This window comes from Etheostoma spectabile, unplaced genomic scaffold (assembly GCF_008692095.1).
Source record: "Etheostoma spectabile isolate EspeVRDwgs_2016 unplaced genomic scaffold, UIUC_Espe_1.0 scaffold505, whole genome shotgun sequence".
NCBI lineage: Eukaryota > Metazoa > Chordata > Actinopteri > Perciformes > Percidae > Etheostoma > Etheostoma spectabile.
Window position 1 is genome coordinate 52,211 of NW_022605622.1, and position 14,077 is coordinate 66,287.

Below are 14,077 nucleotides of genomic sequence, written 5' to 3' on the forward strand. Positions count from 1 at the left end.
TTCCTCCCCAGACCACGGTGGTTCTGGTTCCCCATCCATGTCCAAGTCTAACACTAACAGCTCTCTATGGTTAACAGCTGACCGGCGTTTTTAAAATGGCCGCCAGAAGTTTTTGTTTTCCAACGTCATGATAACAGTTTAAAGTTAAAAACCTGAACATCTGTGCAGTGGATTAGTGAAGTCTTTGACAGACAGACTCAACACAAATGGAATTCTTTAAGTTTTCTTCAATTTGCTTAAATAAGATGAAGATATCACATTAAAAGCTTTAACTTAAATTTTTTATTGTACAGATGTTTGGACACATCCAATGAGTCTAGTACATGTAAGGAGAGTGTGTACCGTAGCAGTACCAGCATGGTTGTGGACTGGGTCCTTGCACATGTGTCTGCATCAGGGATCTGTAGGGGGGATGTGGAGCATCTGTGTGCAGGGGTGGTGGTCCCCTTTGACCCTGATCTGAGAGAGGAGACACCTGTTGCAGATGTTGTTGTCGGTGTGGCAACCAGTGTTGCTGTGATGGTGGATGTGACCCCTGTTGCCTCGATAACCCCGTCTGCTGCGACCGAGGCCTCCCACCGTCGGTTCCCTCTAGTCCTCCGTGACTCTGCCCTGTTTCCTCCCCCCCTCTCCCAGCCGGTTCCTGTTTGACGATGTAGACGCCGTCGCCGTGGTCCTGGGACACCACCTGCAGGTGGAGGGTGGAGACGACTGTCTGAGGGCGGGGCTGGAGGGCCAGAGGGGCGAAGGATGGGGGCAGGGAGAAAGACTTGACAAGTCTTCTAGGCCTCTTTGTCCCGGTTTTACCTTCCTGGCTGGGGGACGCCTCGTCTGGTCCGTCCCCATCTTTATCTCCAGATTCAGCATCTGCACCATCTCCGTTGGAGCTGCTGCTGGAGCTGGACTCGGCCTCCGAGTCCAAGTCCACCTCCGGTCCCGAGCCTTCGTCTGAAGAGCTGGACTCGTCGCCGTCCCCCCAACGATGCATGGAGCTGGTCTGCTGTTTGTAGCAGGCGGCGCAGCGAGACAGACCGTCGACCTGAGGACCTGATCTGGACTGGAACAGCGGCGGGGGGGGTTTGGTAAGGAATTAATACTGAACTGTATTGAGTCTTTTATAGAGGACTTAGTGGTCCATAATACTGTATCGAAGTTCTTTATCTAGACCTTGTGGTCCCTACTACTTGTATCTGAAGTCTCGTTTATATAGACCTTAGTTGGGCCACTAATATGTATACTGTAAGTTCTTTTATATAGACCTAGTGGTCCCTAATGACTGTATGACAGTCTTTTACTAAGCCTTAGTGGTCACTAATACTGTATCTGAAGTTACTTGTATTAGACCTTAGTGGTCCCTAATACTGTATCATGGACGTCTCTTTATTAGACTTAGTGGGCCCTAATACGGATCTGAAGTTCTTATTAGACTAGTGGTCCTATACTGTATCTGAAGTCTCTTTATATAGACCTTAGTGGTCCCTAATACTGTATCTGAAGTCTCTTTTATATAGACCTTAGTGGTCCCTAATATGTATTGAAGTCTCTGTATATGACCTAGGGGTCCCTAATACTGTATCTGAAGTCTCTTTAATAGGACACGTAGTGGTCCCAATACTGTATCTGAAGTCTCTTTATATAGACCTTAGTGGTCCCTAACTATGTATCTGAAGTCTCTTTTAATAGTTAGTGGTCCCTATATGTATCTGAAGTCTCTTAATAGCCTTAGTGGTCCCCTAATACTGTATCTGAAGTCTCTTTAATATAGACCTTAGTGGTCCCTAATACTGTATCTGAAGTCTCTTTTATAGACCTTAGTGGTCCCATATACTGTATCTGAAGTCTCTTTAATAGACCTTAGTGGTCCCCTAATGACTGTATCTGAAGTATCTTATATAGACCGTAGGTCCCAATACTGTATCTGAAGTCGTTCTTTATATAGACCTTAGTGGTCCTAATACTGTATGTGAAGTTCTCTTTATATAGACATTAGTGGTCCCTAATAATGTATCTGAAGTCTCTTTTATAGAGACCTTAGTGGTCCCCTAATACGTATCTGAAGTCTCTTTTAAAGCCTAGTGGTCCCAAACTGGACTCGAAGTTCTTTTATATGACCTTAGTGGTCCCTAATATGTATTGAAGTCTCTTTATTAGACCTTAGTGGTCCCTAATACTGTATCTGAAGTCTCTTTATATAGAGACTTAGTGGTCCCCTAATACTGTATCTGAAGTCTCTTAATAGACCTTAGGTCCCTAATAATGGATCTGAAGTCTTTTATATAGCTTATGGTCCTAATACTGTATCTGAGTTTTTAATAGACCTTAGTGGTCCCTAATACTGTATCTGAAGTCTTTTATATATGACCTTAGTGGTTCCCTACTAATGTATCTGAAGTCTCTTTTAAGACCTTAGTGGTCCCCAATATTGTATCTGAAGTCTCTTTTAATAGACCTAGTGGTCCCCAATACTGTATCTGAAGTTTTTATATGACTTAGTGGTCCCTAATACTGTATCTGAAGTCTCTTTATAGAGACCTTAGTGGTCCCCTTAATGCGATCTGAAGTCTCTTTACATAGCCTTAGTGGTCCCTAATACTGTATCTGAAGTCTCTTTATATAGACTAGTGGCCTAAACTGTATCGAAGTCTCTTTATATAGACCTTAGTGGTCCCTAATACTGTATCTGAAGTCTCTTTATGACCTTAGTGGTCCCTAATACTGTATCTGAAGTCTCTTTATATAGACTTATGGTACCCTAATACTGTACTGAAGTTTTTTATATAGACCTTAGTGGTCCCTAATACTGTCTGAAGCTCTTTTTATATAGACCTTAGTGGTCCCTAATACTGTATCGAAGTCTCTTTTATATAGACCTTAGTGGTCCCCTAATACTGTATTGAAGTCTTTTAACAGACCTAGTGGTCCCTAATAATGGTACTGAAGGTCTTTTATATAGACCTTAGTGGTCCCTAATACTGTATCTGAAGTCTCTTTATATAGACCTTAGTGGTCCCTAATACTGGATCTGAAGTTCTTTTATATAGAACGTAGTGGTCCCAATACGTGTATCTGAAGTTCTCTTTTATATAGACCTTAGTGGTCCCCTAATACTGTATCTGAGTCTCTTTTATATAGACTTAGTGGGTCCCTAATACTGTATCTGAAGTTCTTTATATAGACCTAGTGGGTCACTAACTGTATCTGAAGACTCTTGTATATAGACCTTAGTGGTCCCCAATATGTATCTGAAGTCTCTTAATAGACCTTAGTGGTCCCTAATACTGGATCTGAAGTCTCTTTATTAGACCTTAGTGGTCCCTAATACTGTATCTGAAGTCTCTTTATATAGACCTTAGTGGTCCCTAATACTGTATCTGAAGTCTTTTATATAGACCTTAGTGGTCCCTAATACTGTATCTGAAGTCTCTTTTATAGGACCTTAGTGGTCCCTAATACTTATCTGAAGTCTCTTTTAATAGACCTTAGTGGTCCCATAATATGTATCTGAAGTCTCTATATAGACCTTAGTGGTCCCTAATACTGTATCTGAAGTCTCTTTTATATAGACCTTAGTGGTCCCTAATGCTGTATATGAGTCTCTTTTATATGACCTTAGTGGTCCTATACTGTATCTGAAGTCTCTTTATATAGACCTTAGTGGTCCCTAATACTGTATCTGAAGTTCCTTTATATAGACTAGTGGTCCTAATAGTATACTGAAGTCTCTTTATATAGACCTTAGTGGTCCCTAATACTGTATCTGAAGTCTCTTTTATATAGACCTTAGTGGTCCCTAATACTGTATCTAAGTCTCTTTATATAGACCTTAGTGGTCCCTAATACTGTATCTGAAGTCTCTTTATATAGACTTAGTGGCCCTAATACGTATTGAAGTCCTTTTATAAGACCTTAGTGGTCCCCTAATACTGTATCTGAAGTCTCTTTAATAGACCTTAGTGGTCCCTAATACTGTATCTGAAGTAGTCTTTTATATAGACCTTAGTGGTCCCTAATACTGTATCTGAAGTCTTTTTATATAGACTTAGTGGTCCTAATACTGGACTTGAAGTCTCTTTTATATAGACCTTAGTGGTCCCTAATACTGGATGAAGTCGCTTTATATAGACCTTAGTGGTCCCATAACTGTATCTGAAGTCTCTTTTATATAGACCTTAGTGGTCCCTAATACTGGACTGAAGTCTCTTTTATATGACCTTAGTGGTCCCTAATACTGGATCTGAAGTCTTTTATATAGACCTTAGTGGTCCCTAAACTGTATCTGAAGTCTCTTTATATAGACCTTAGTGGCCCTAATACTGTATCTGAAGTCTCTTAATATGCCTTAGTGGTCCCTAATAATGTATCTGAAGAGCTCTGTTCTATAGACCTAGTGGTCCCTATAAATGTATCTGAAGTCTCTTTATATAGACCTAGTGATCCCTAATACTGTATCTGAAGTCTCTTTTATATAGACTTAGTGGTCCTAATACTGTATCTGAAGTCTATTTATATAGACCTTAGTGGTCCCTAATACTGTATCTGAAGTCTCTTTATATAGACCGTTAGTGGTCCTAATACTGTATCTGAAGTCTCTTTAATATGATAGTGGTCCCCTAATACTGTATCTGAAGTTCTCTTATATAGACCTTAGTGGTCCCTAATACTGTATCTGAAGTCTCTTTATATAGACCTTAGTGGTCCCATATACGTATCTGAAGTCTCGTATTAAGACCTTAGTGGTCCCTAATACTGTATCTGAAGTCTCTTTTTATAGACCTAGTGGTCCCTAATATGTATGAAGTTCTTTATATAGACCTTAGTGGTCCCTAATACGTATCTGGAAGTCTCTTTTATATAGACCTTAGTGGTCCCCTAATACTGTATTGAAGTCTCTTTATATAGACCTTAGTGGTCCCTAATACGTATCTGAAGTCTCTTTATATAGACCTAGTGGTCCCTATACTGTATCTGAAGTCTCTTTATAGACCTAGTGGTCCCTAAACTGATATGAATCTCTTATTAGACCTTAGTGGTCCCCTAATACTGTATCTGAAGGTCTCTTAATTGACACTTAGTGGTCCCTAATACTGTATCTGAAGTCTCTTTAATAGACCTTAGTGTCCCATAATACTGTATCTGAAGTCTCTATATAGACCTTATGGTCCCCTAATACTGTATCTGGAAGTCTCTTTATATAGACCTTAGTGGTCCCTAATACTGTATCTGAAGTCTCTTTATATAGACCTTAGTGGTTCCCTAATACTGATCTGAAGCTCTTTATATAGACCTTAGTGGTCCCCTAATACTGTATCGAAGTCTCGTTTAAGACCTTAGTGGTCCCCTAATACTGTATCTGAAGTCTTTTTATATAGACGCTTAGTGGTCCCTAATGCTTATGAAGTTCTTTTATATAGACCTTAGTGGTCCCTAATAACTGTATCTGAAGTCTCTTTTATATAGACCTTAGTGGTCACCTAATACTGTATCTGAAGTCTTCTTATATAGACTTAGTGGTCCCTAAGACTGTATCTGAAGCTATCTTTATATAGACCTTAGTGGTCCCTAATACTGTATCTGGAAGTCTCTTTATTAAGCCTTAGTGTCCCCTAATACTGTATCTGAAGCTCTTTATTAGACTTAGTGGTCCCCTAAGACTGGATTCTGAAGTCTCTTATATAGACCTTAGTGGGTCCCCTAATACTGTATCTGAAGTCTCTTATATAGACCTTAGTGGTCCCCTAATACGTATCTGAAGTCTCTTATATAGACCTTAGTGGTCCCCTAATACTGTAGTTGAAGTCTCTTTATATAGACCTTAGTGGTCCCTAATACTGTATCTGAAGTCTCTTATATAGACCTTAGTGGTCCCTATACTGTATCTGAAGCTCTTATATAGACCTTATTGGTCCCTAATACTGTAACATGGATGATTCCATTCGACGTCTTCAGGTAGAATTAATGATTCTTATTGGATTTTTTGGGGTGTTTTATTAATCTTTACAGCATTTGAGTCTTTTTTTTAATGGTTTTAAAACAGTATGGGGACTAAACTTTGACCCATCGACCCATCTGAGATCCACTCAACATCCTTTGATCTTCACTAGTAGTCAAAATAATTCATAACTTCTGCCTTTTTAACTAAAAACGTGTGTATAATTTGATATAAATGAGCTTTGTTGACCACGAATTCAAAGAATAAGTGTAAAACCTGTTATTGAACTAGCTCAGGTTTTTAAAAAAAAAAGCGGGAAAAAGTGAGAAATAAATCAGGAAAAATGACAAAAACATCGGAAAAGCACAAAATAAAATTCAGATTTTGACCCGGAAAGACGAGTTCACGGTTCATGGAAGACAACACGAGGGCTAACGTATTAATCCAGGCCACCTTTGGTTGTTTTGGACTGTCTTCATTCTGGTCCTCTGGTCCTACAGGGTGTGAAGGTCCTCCGGTCTCCACCTGCTCCACCTCTCCCGCTGCCTTCATCCCGTCCGCTTCGCAGCTTCAAAGAAATGAGAAAAACATTTGAAGTTTTATGAAGGATCTCTTTAATCACAAGAAGGCAGAGAAAAGGAGACGGCACTCGTTCATTTGGGGGTTTTCCTGGGAAGACGTTCATGCTGGTCTCTGCAGGTTTAACCCTCCTGTTGTCTTCAGGTCAAATTTGGGTTTCTCTCAACCAAACGATCCAAGAAAAACGCACTCCACACGGAAGTACACTCTTCATCAAATTTGGGTTTGTTATTCTATTTTACAGCGATTGAAGAAAAAAAAAATAAATAAATAAATAAACGTTGGAAAAAAGTGACTAAAATTTCAGAAAAAGTAAAAGAAATTTGAGAGAACTAAAACAACTTGAATTAAACATCGGAAAGTGACCGAAAAAAAATTGTGAAAAAGTGACCAAAAAAATAGACAAAACATCGTGGAAACGTGACTGTAAAAAAGGTGTCCTGTTGCGGAATTATACAAAAAAACGGTTGGACGAAAAGATGACAAAATTCAAATAATGACACAAAAAAAATCGAGGCGAAGAAAGCACATCCACAAAAAAAAAAAAAAGACAAATAGATTTTTTGATTCGGAAACAAAGGACCAACAAAAAAAATAGCACAAAAAACCACCGTGACGTAAAAAAGTGTTGAGAAAAAATGAAAAAAAGAACATTGGGAAACATGACAAAAAATTTGAGAAAACTGACAAAGTGACAAAAAATTTGAGCGGAAGATCCATTAAAACAATGGAAATTGACCCCACAAAAAAAAGTGCTGAAAAAGTGACCAAAAAAATAGACAAAAACATCAGGAAAGTGGATCAGTGACGTAAAACGGTCGTAAAATTAAAAAAAGTGACAAAAATTTCAGGAGATAGAGAAAATCAACTTAAACAACACAAAGTAAAAAAAAAAAAGTTGTGAAAAGTGACCCAAAAAAATAGACAAACAATCCGGAAAAGTGCAGTAAAAAGTGTCAAAAATGTTTGAAGAAGAATTGACAAAAAATCGAGAGGAAGAAATCAACGTGAAATATGGAAAGTCACCTAAAAAAATTGCAACGTAAAAAGTGTGCAAATGGACAAAAGAACGTTGGAAAAAAAGTGACAAAATTGTGAAAAGTGACAAAATTTCAGGGAAGAGAATACAACACAAAGTAAAAAAAAAAATTGTTGAAAAGAGTGACCAAAAAATAGACAAAACATCCGGAAAAGGCTTGAAAATGAAGAAAAAAAAAAACATTGGAGAAAAGAAAAAAAGAAAAAATGACAAAAATTCGAAAAAGTGACAAATTTCGGGAGAGAAAATCAACTTATAACAACAGAAAGTGACAAAAAAAAAGTTGTGAAAAAGTGACCCCAAAAAATAGACAAAACATCCGGAAAACGTGACGTAAAAAGTGTCAAAATGAAAAAAAAGATCCGTTGGACAACAAAGTGACAAAATTGTTCTTGGGAAGACAACCACTACAACACAAAGTAAAAAAAAAAAATTGGTGAGAAAAAGGACCAAAAAAATAGAAAAAATGCGGGAAAAGTGTCGAAAATGAAGAAAAAAAACATTGGGGGGGAAAAAATTGACAAAAATTTCGAAAAAGTGACAAAAATTTCAGGGAACGAAATCAACTTAAACAACAGAAAGTGACAAACAAAAAAGTTGTGAAAAAGTGACCAAAAAAATAGACAAAACATCCGGAAACGCTGACGTTAAAAGTCAAATGAAAAAAAAAGACGTTGGACAAAAAGTGACAAAATTGTGGGAAGAAATACAACCAAAGTATAAAAAAAAAAATTGTGAAAAAACAAGGGTGAAAAAAAAAATAGACAAACATCCGCGAAAGTGTCGAAATGAGAAAAAAAAACATTGGGGAAATAAAAAAATTGACAAAAATTTCGAAAAAAGTGACAAAAATTTCAGGGAAGAAATCAACTTAAACAACACAAGTAAAAAAAAAAATTGTTGAAAAGTGACCAAAAAAATAGACAAAACATCCGAAAAGTGTCGAACAATGAAGAAAAAAAAAAAGCATCTGCGGGAAAAAAAAAAATTGACAAAAATTCGAAAGAAAGCTGACACAAAAATTTCAGGGAAGAAATCCCACTTAAACAACAGAAAGTGACACAAAAAAAAGTTTGTGAAAAAGTGACCCAAAAAATAGACAAAACATCCCGGGGGAAAGTGACGGTAAAAAGTGTCGAAAATTTGAAGAAATTCACAAAAAGTATGGAGGCGAAGAAATCAAACTGAAATGATGAGAAAGTCACCTAAAAAATTGCGACGTAAAAAGTGTCAAATGAAAAAAGAACGTTGGAAAAAAAGTGACAAAAATTGTGAAAAGAGACAAAAATTTCAGGGAAGAAATACAACACAAAGTAAAAAAAAAAATTGTGAAAAAGTGACCAAAAAAATAGACAAAACATCCGGAAAAGTGTCGAAAATGAAGAAAACAAAACATTGGGGAAAAATTGACAAAAATTTCGAAAAAGTGACAAAAATTTCAGGGAAGAAATCAACTTAAACAACAGAAAGTGACAAAAAAAAAGTTGTGAAAAAGTGACCCAAAAAATAGACAAAACATCAGGAAAAGTGACGTAAAAAGTGTCAAAAATTTTGAAAACATGACAAAAATTGGAGGGAAGAAATCAACTGAAATATTGGAAAGTCACCTAAAAAATTGCGATGTAAAAAGTGACAAAAATTGTGAAAAGAGACAAAAATTTGAGAGAAGAAATCCATTAAAACAATGGAAATTGACCCAAAAAAAATGTGAAAAAGTGACCAAAGAAATAGACAAAACATCAGGAAACGTGACGTTAAAGTGTCAAAAATGAAGAAAAAAGACCGTTGGACAAAAAGTGACAAAAATTTTGAAGAAATGACAAAAATTTGAGGGAAGAAATCAACTGAAATATTGGAAAGTCACCTAAAAAATTGCGACGTAAAAATGTCAAATTAAAAAAAGGACCGTTGGAAAAAAAGTGACAAAAATTGGTGAAAAAAAGAGACAAAAATTCGGGAAGAAGAAATACAACACAAAGTAAAAAAAAAAAATGTGAAAAGTGACACAAAAAAATTGAACAAAACATCCGGAAAAGTGTCAAAAATGAAGAAAAAAAAAAAACATGGGGAAAAATTGACAAAAATTTCGAAAAAAAAGTGACACAAAAATTTCAGGGAAGAAATCAACTTAAACAACAGAAAGTGACCAAAAAAAAAGTTCGTGAAAAAAGTGACCCAAAAAATAGACAAAACATCAGGAAAAGTGACGTAAAAAAAAGTTAATGAAAATTTTGAAAACATGACCAAAAAATTGGAGCGGAAAGAATTCACTGAAAATATTGGAAAGTCACCTAAAAAATTGCGACGCTAAAAAAGTGTCAAATGAAAAAAATGACCGTTGCGAATAAAAAGTGACAAAAATTGTGAAAAGGACAAAAATTTCAGGGTGCGCAGAAATACAACACAAAGTAAAAAAAAAAATTGTGAAAAAGTGACCAAAAAAATAGACAAAACATCCGGAAAAGTGTCGAAAATGAAGAAAAAAAAACATTGGGGAAAAATTGACAAAAATTTCGAAAAAGTGACAAAAATTTCAGGGAAGAAATCAACTTAAACAACACAAAGTAAAAAAAAAAATTGTGAAAAAGTGACCAAAAAAATAGACAAAACATCAGGAAACGTGACGTAAAAAAGTGAAAATGAAAAAAAAAAAAGACCGTTGGACAAAAAGTGACAAAAATTGTGAAAAGTGACAAAAATTTCAGGGAAGAAATCAACTTAAACAACACAAAGTAAAAAAAAAAATTGTGAAAAAGTGACCAAAAAAATAGACAAAACATCCGGAAAAGTGTCGAAAATGAAGAAAAAAAAACATTGGGGAAAAATTGACAAAAATTTCGAAAAAGTGACAAAAATTTCAGGGAAGAAATCAACTTAAACAACAGAAAGTGACAAAAAAAAAGTTGTGAAAAAGTGACCAAAAAAATAGACAAAACATCCGGAAAAGTGACGTAAAAAGTGTCAAAATTTTTGAAGAAATGACAAAAATTGGAGGGAAGAAATCAACTGAAATATTGGAAAGTCACCTAAAAAATTGCGACGTAAAAAGTGTCAAATGAAAAAAGAACGTTGGAAAAAAAGTGACAAAAATTGTGAAAAGAGACAAAAATTTGAGAGAAGAAATCCATTAAAACAATGGAAATTGACCCCAAAAAAATGTGAAAAAGTGACCAAAGAAATAGACAAAACATCAGGAAACGTGACGTAAAAAGTGTTGGGAATTATAAAAAAAAACGTTGGAAACAAAGTGACAAAAATTTCAGAAAAAGTGAAAAACAATTGAGGGAAGAAATCCACAAAAATAAAAAAAAAATGACAAAATAGATTGCGAAAAAGTGACCAAAAAAAAATAGACAAAAAAGTGACGTAAAAAGTGTTGAAAATGACAAAAAAAACATTGGGGAAAAATTGACAAAAAATTCGAAAAACTGACAAAGTGACAAAAATTTGAGGGAAGAAATCAACTTAAACAACAGAAAGTGACAAAAAAAATAAAGTTGTGAAAAAGTGACCAAAAAAATAGACAAAACATCCGGAAAAGTGACGTAAAAAGTGTCAAAAATTTTGAAAACATGACAAAAATTTGAGGGAAGAAATCAACTGAAATATTGGAAAGTCACCTAAAAAATTGCGACGTAAAAAGTGTCAAATGAAAAAAGAACGTTGGAAAAAAAGTGACAAAAATTGTGAAAAGAGACAAAAATTTGAGAGAAGAAATCCATTAAAACAATGGAAATTGACCCCAAAAAAATGTGAAAAAGTGACCAAAAAAATAGACAAAACATCCGGAAAAGTGACGTGAAAAGTGTCGAAAATGAAGAAAAAAAAACATTGGGGAAAAATTGACAAAAAATTCGAAAAAGTGACAAAAATTTCAGGGAAGAAATCAACTTAAACAACAGAAAGTGACAAAAAAAAAAGTTGTGAAAAGTGACCAAGAAAGAATAGACAAAACATCCGGACAAAAGTGACGCGTAAAAAGTGTCAAAAATTTGAAAAATGACAAAAAATTTGAGGGAAGAAATCAACTGAAATATTGGAAAGTCACCTAAAAAATTGCCGACGTAAAAAGTGTTCAAATGCAAAAAGAACGTCGAAAAAAAGTGACAAAATTGTGGAAAAGGACAAAATTTGGGAGAATCAACTAAAAACAAGTGAAAACAAAAAAAAAAAGTGAAAAAAGTGACCAAAAAATAGGACAAAACATCCGAAAGTGTCGAAAAAGAATGAAGAAGAAAAAAAAAACATTGGGGGAAAAATTGACAAAAATTCTGACAAAAAAACTGACACAAAGTGACAAAAATTTCAGGGAAGAAATCACTTAAACAACACAAAGTGAAAAAAAAAAAAAATGTGAAAAAGGATGACCAAAAAAATAGACAAAACATCCGGAAAACGTGGCGTGAAAAGTGTGGAAAATGAAGAAAAGACAAAAAAAAACTTGGGGAAAAATTGACAAAAATTGCGAAAAACTGACAAGTGACAAAAATTTGAGGAAGAAAGCCATTAAAACAATGGAAATTGACCAACAAAAATGTGGAAAACGGTGACCAAAGAAATAAGACAAAACATCAAGGAAAACGTGACGTAAAAAGTGTCCGAAAAATGAAGCAAAAAAAGTGACAAAATGTCAGAAAAAGTGACAAAAATTTCAGGGAAGAAATCAACATTAAACACAAGAGTAAAAAAAAAAAAAAGTTGTGAAAAAGGTGCACCAAAAAAAATAGACAAAAAAACATCAGGAAACGGACGTGAAAAAGTGTCGAAAATGAAAAAAAAGACCGTTTGGACAAAAGTGACAAAAATTGTGAAAAAAGTGACCAAAAATTTCAGGCAGAGAGAGAAATCAACTTACACAACACAAAGTTAAAAAAAAAGGTTGTGAAAAAGTGACCAAAAAAATAGACAAAACATCCGGAAAAGTGACGTAAAAAGTGTCAAAAATTTTGAAATAATATTACTATTATTATTATTATTATTATTATTATGTCTCACACTGTTCAACCTGACTCAGTCAAGTTTAATTCCCACATCACGATGAAAAAGGGGGAAATTTAGGAAAAACACAAGATGGTATTAAGAAGTGTTTTGCTTATTTCTTTAAGAAAAATAAGAGTATTTCTGTGAGTATGTTATTATCCAACCAATATGTGTCTTTGTAAGCTGAATATCTTTTGTTTTGGGATATTTTGTTGTTCAAATCAAAACATTAGGCTCTGGAAAGTTGTGGTGCGTTGTATTTATTTTATTAATTTATTAGACAGGGACGGTGTGCATTAATTAACATTAACATTAATTAACATTGCTGTAGTTGCACCAAAATTAGCCATAAGGCTATTTTTCATCTGATCTGACAAGTGTCTCCCTAAAAAAAAAAAACAATACGAAGATTACAGTCAACAACACAAATATATAAAGTATAAAACTCTTCAAATCCCGTTGATTTGATGATGTTCAAATGTAATTCAGACATTAGGGAAGAAAAAAATAAATAAATAAAACACCAAAAAAAGACATTACACATTGACACAATATAGAGGGGTTGAGTGAAAATACATATTCTTATTAATGTATAATGTATATTCTTTCCCTATTTTTGACATTTCATAGCCTAATTGACTAATTGATATTGAAAATAGTCGTTGCTTACAGCTGTAACATCATGCAATTTTTTTTTTGTTGTTGCTATAACTGATGCTGGAAATTTCAATTTCCTTGCAGGAGTAATCCCAGAAGGATTAATAAATACATAAATAAATGTAAGTTAACTCTTAACGATGTCTATCTCCTATGATATGGTCTGTGTGATGTCAACTTCCACAGGAACACTCTAAAATTATGAATTTCTGACAATAATTCTGAATTTATAACAGAAAGTGTACTTACTCACAGTGTTTTCTCCCCCTCAGGCCCAGGATGACTGTCGGTGTGTGTCCACAGCCAGGTGAGTGTGTGTGTGTGTGTGTGTGTGTGTGTGTGTGTGTGTGTGTGATGGTGGGTGTTGTGCGGATGTAAGTGGGTAGTGGTGTGTAGTGTGTGTGATTTTTCACTTTTCCATGTCCGGTATTGTGAGAGATACCACTGTATCGGTGATGCATTAACAATAACTCGTCACCAAAGGACACACACAACACACACACACAAACACACACGACCACACACATGCGACGACACACACACACACACACACCACACAACCAAGCACAAACACACCACAGACCACACCCACAACACACACCGTCTGGAACACACATCGCCCATCACAAACTTGCCTCTTCAGGTTACCTTCAGGCTCTACTGAGTGATAATATGTACCTTTTAATGTTTCTGAAACCGTGTAATTGTTATGATGATAGAAGTGCGTCATGCGTGATCACCTGCGAGCCACCTGAGCTTTTTTTGCGGCGCGGGATGGGCTGGGGGGGGGGCTGTGTAGCTCAGTCCATGAAGGGAGTCGTGTGGGAGCCTGAGGGTCTGTGCGGTTCAAGTCCAGAACGGGTCACGGGACCAGAGTGTGGAATCAAGGCTGG

At 35.5% G+C, this 14,077-nt stretch overlaps 1 protein-coding gene across 1 annotated transcript; it reads right to left on the bottom strand.

The window, feature by feature from the left end:
- Positions 1 to 268: 268 nt before the first annotated feature.
- Positions 269 to 13,464, bottom strand: LOC116686851 (uncharacterized). The gene is made up of 3 exons (XM_032511894.1): positions 13,434 to 13,464; positions 6,383 to 6,497; positions 269 to 1,057 (listed from the first exon to the last, which is right to left on the bottom strand). Exons 2-3 carry the CDS (start codon positions 6,479 to 6,481, stop codon positions 317 to 319), a joined length of 840 nt encoding a protein of 279 aa, XP_032367785.1. The 5' UTR covers positions 6,482 to 6,497; positions 13,434 to 13,464; the 3' UTR covers positions 269 to 316.
- Positions 13,465 to 14,077: the final 613 nt, after the last annotated feature.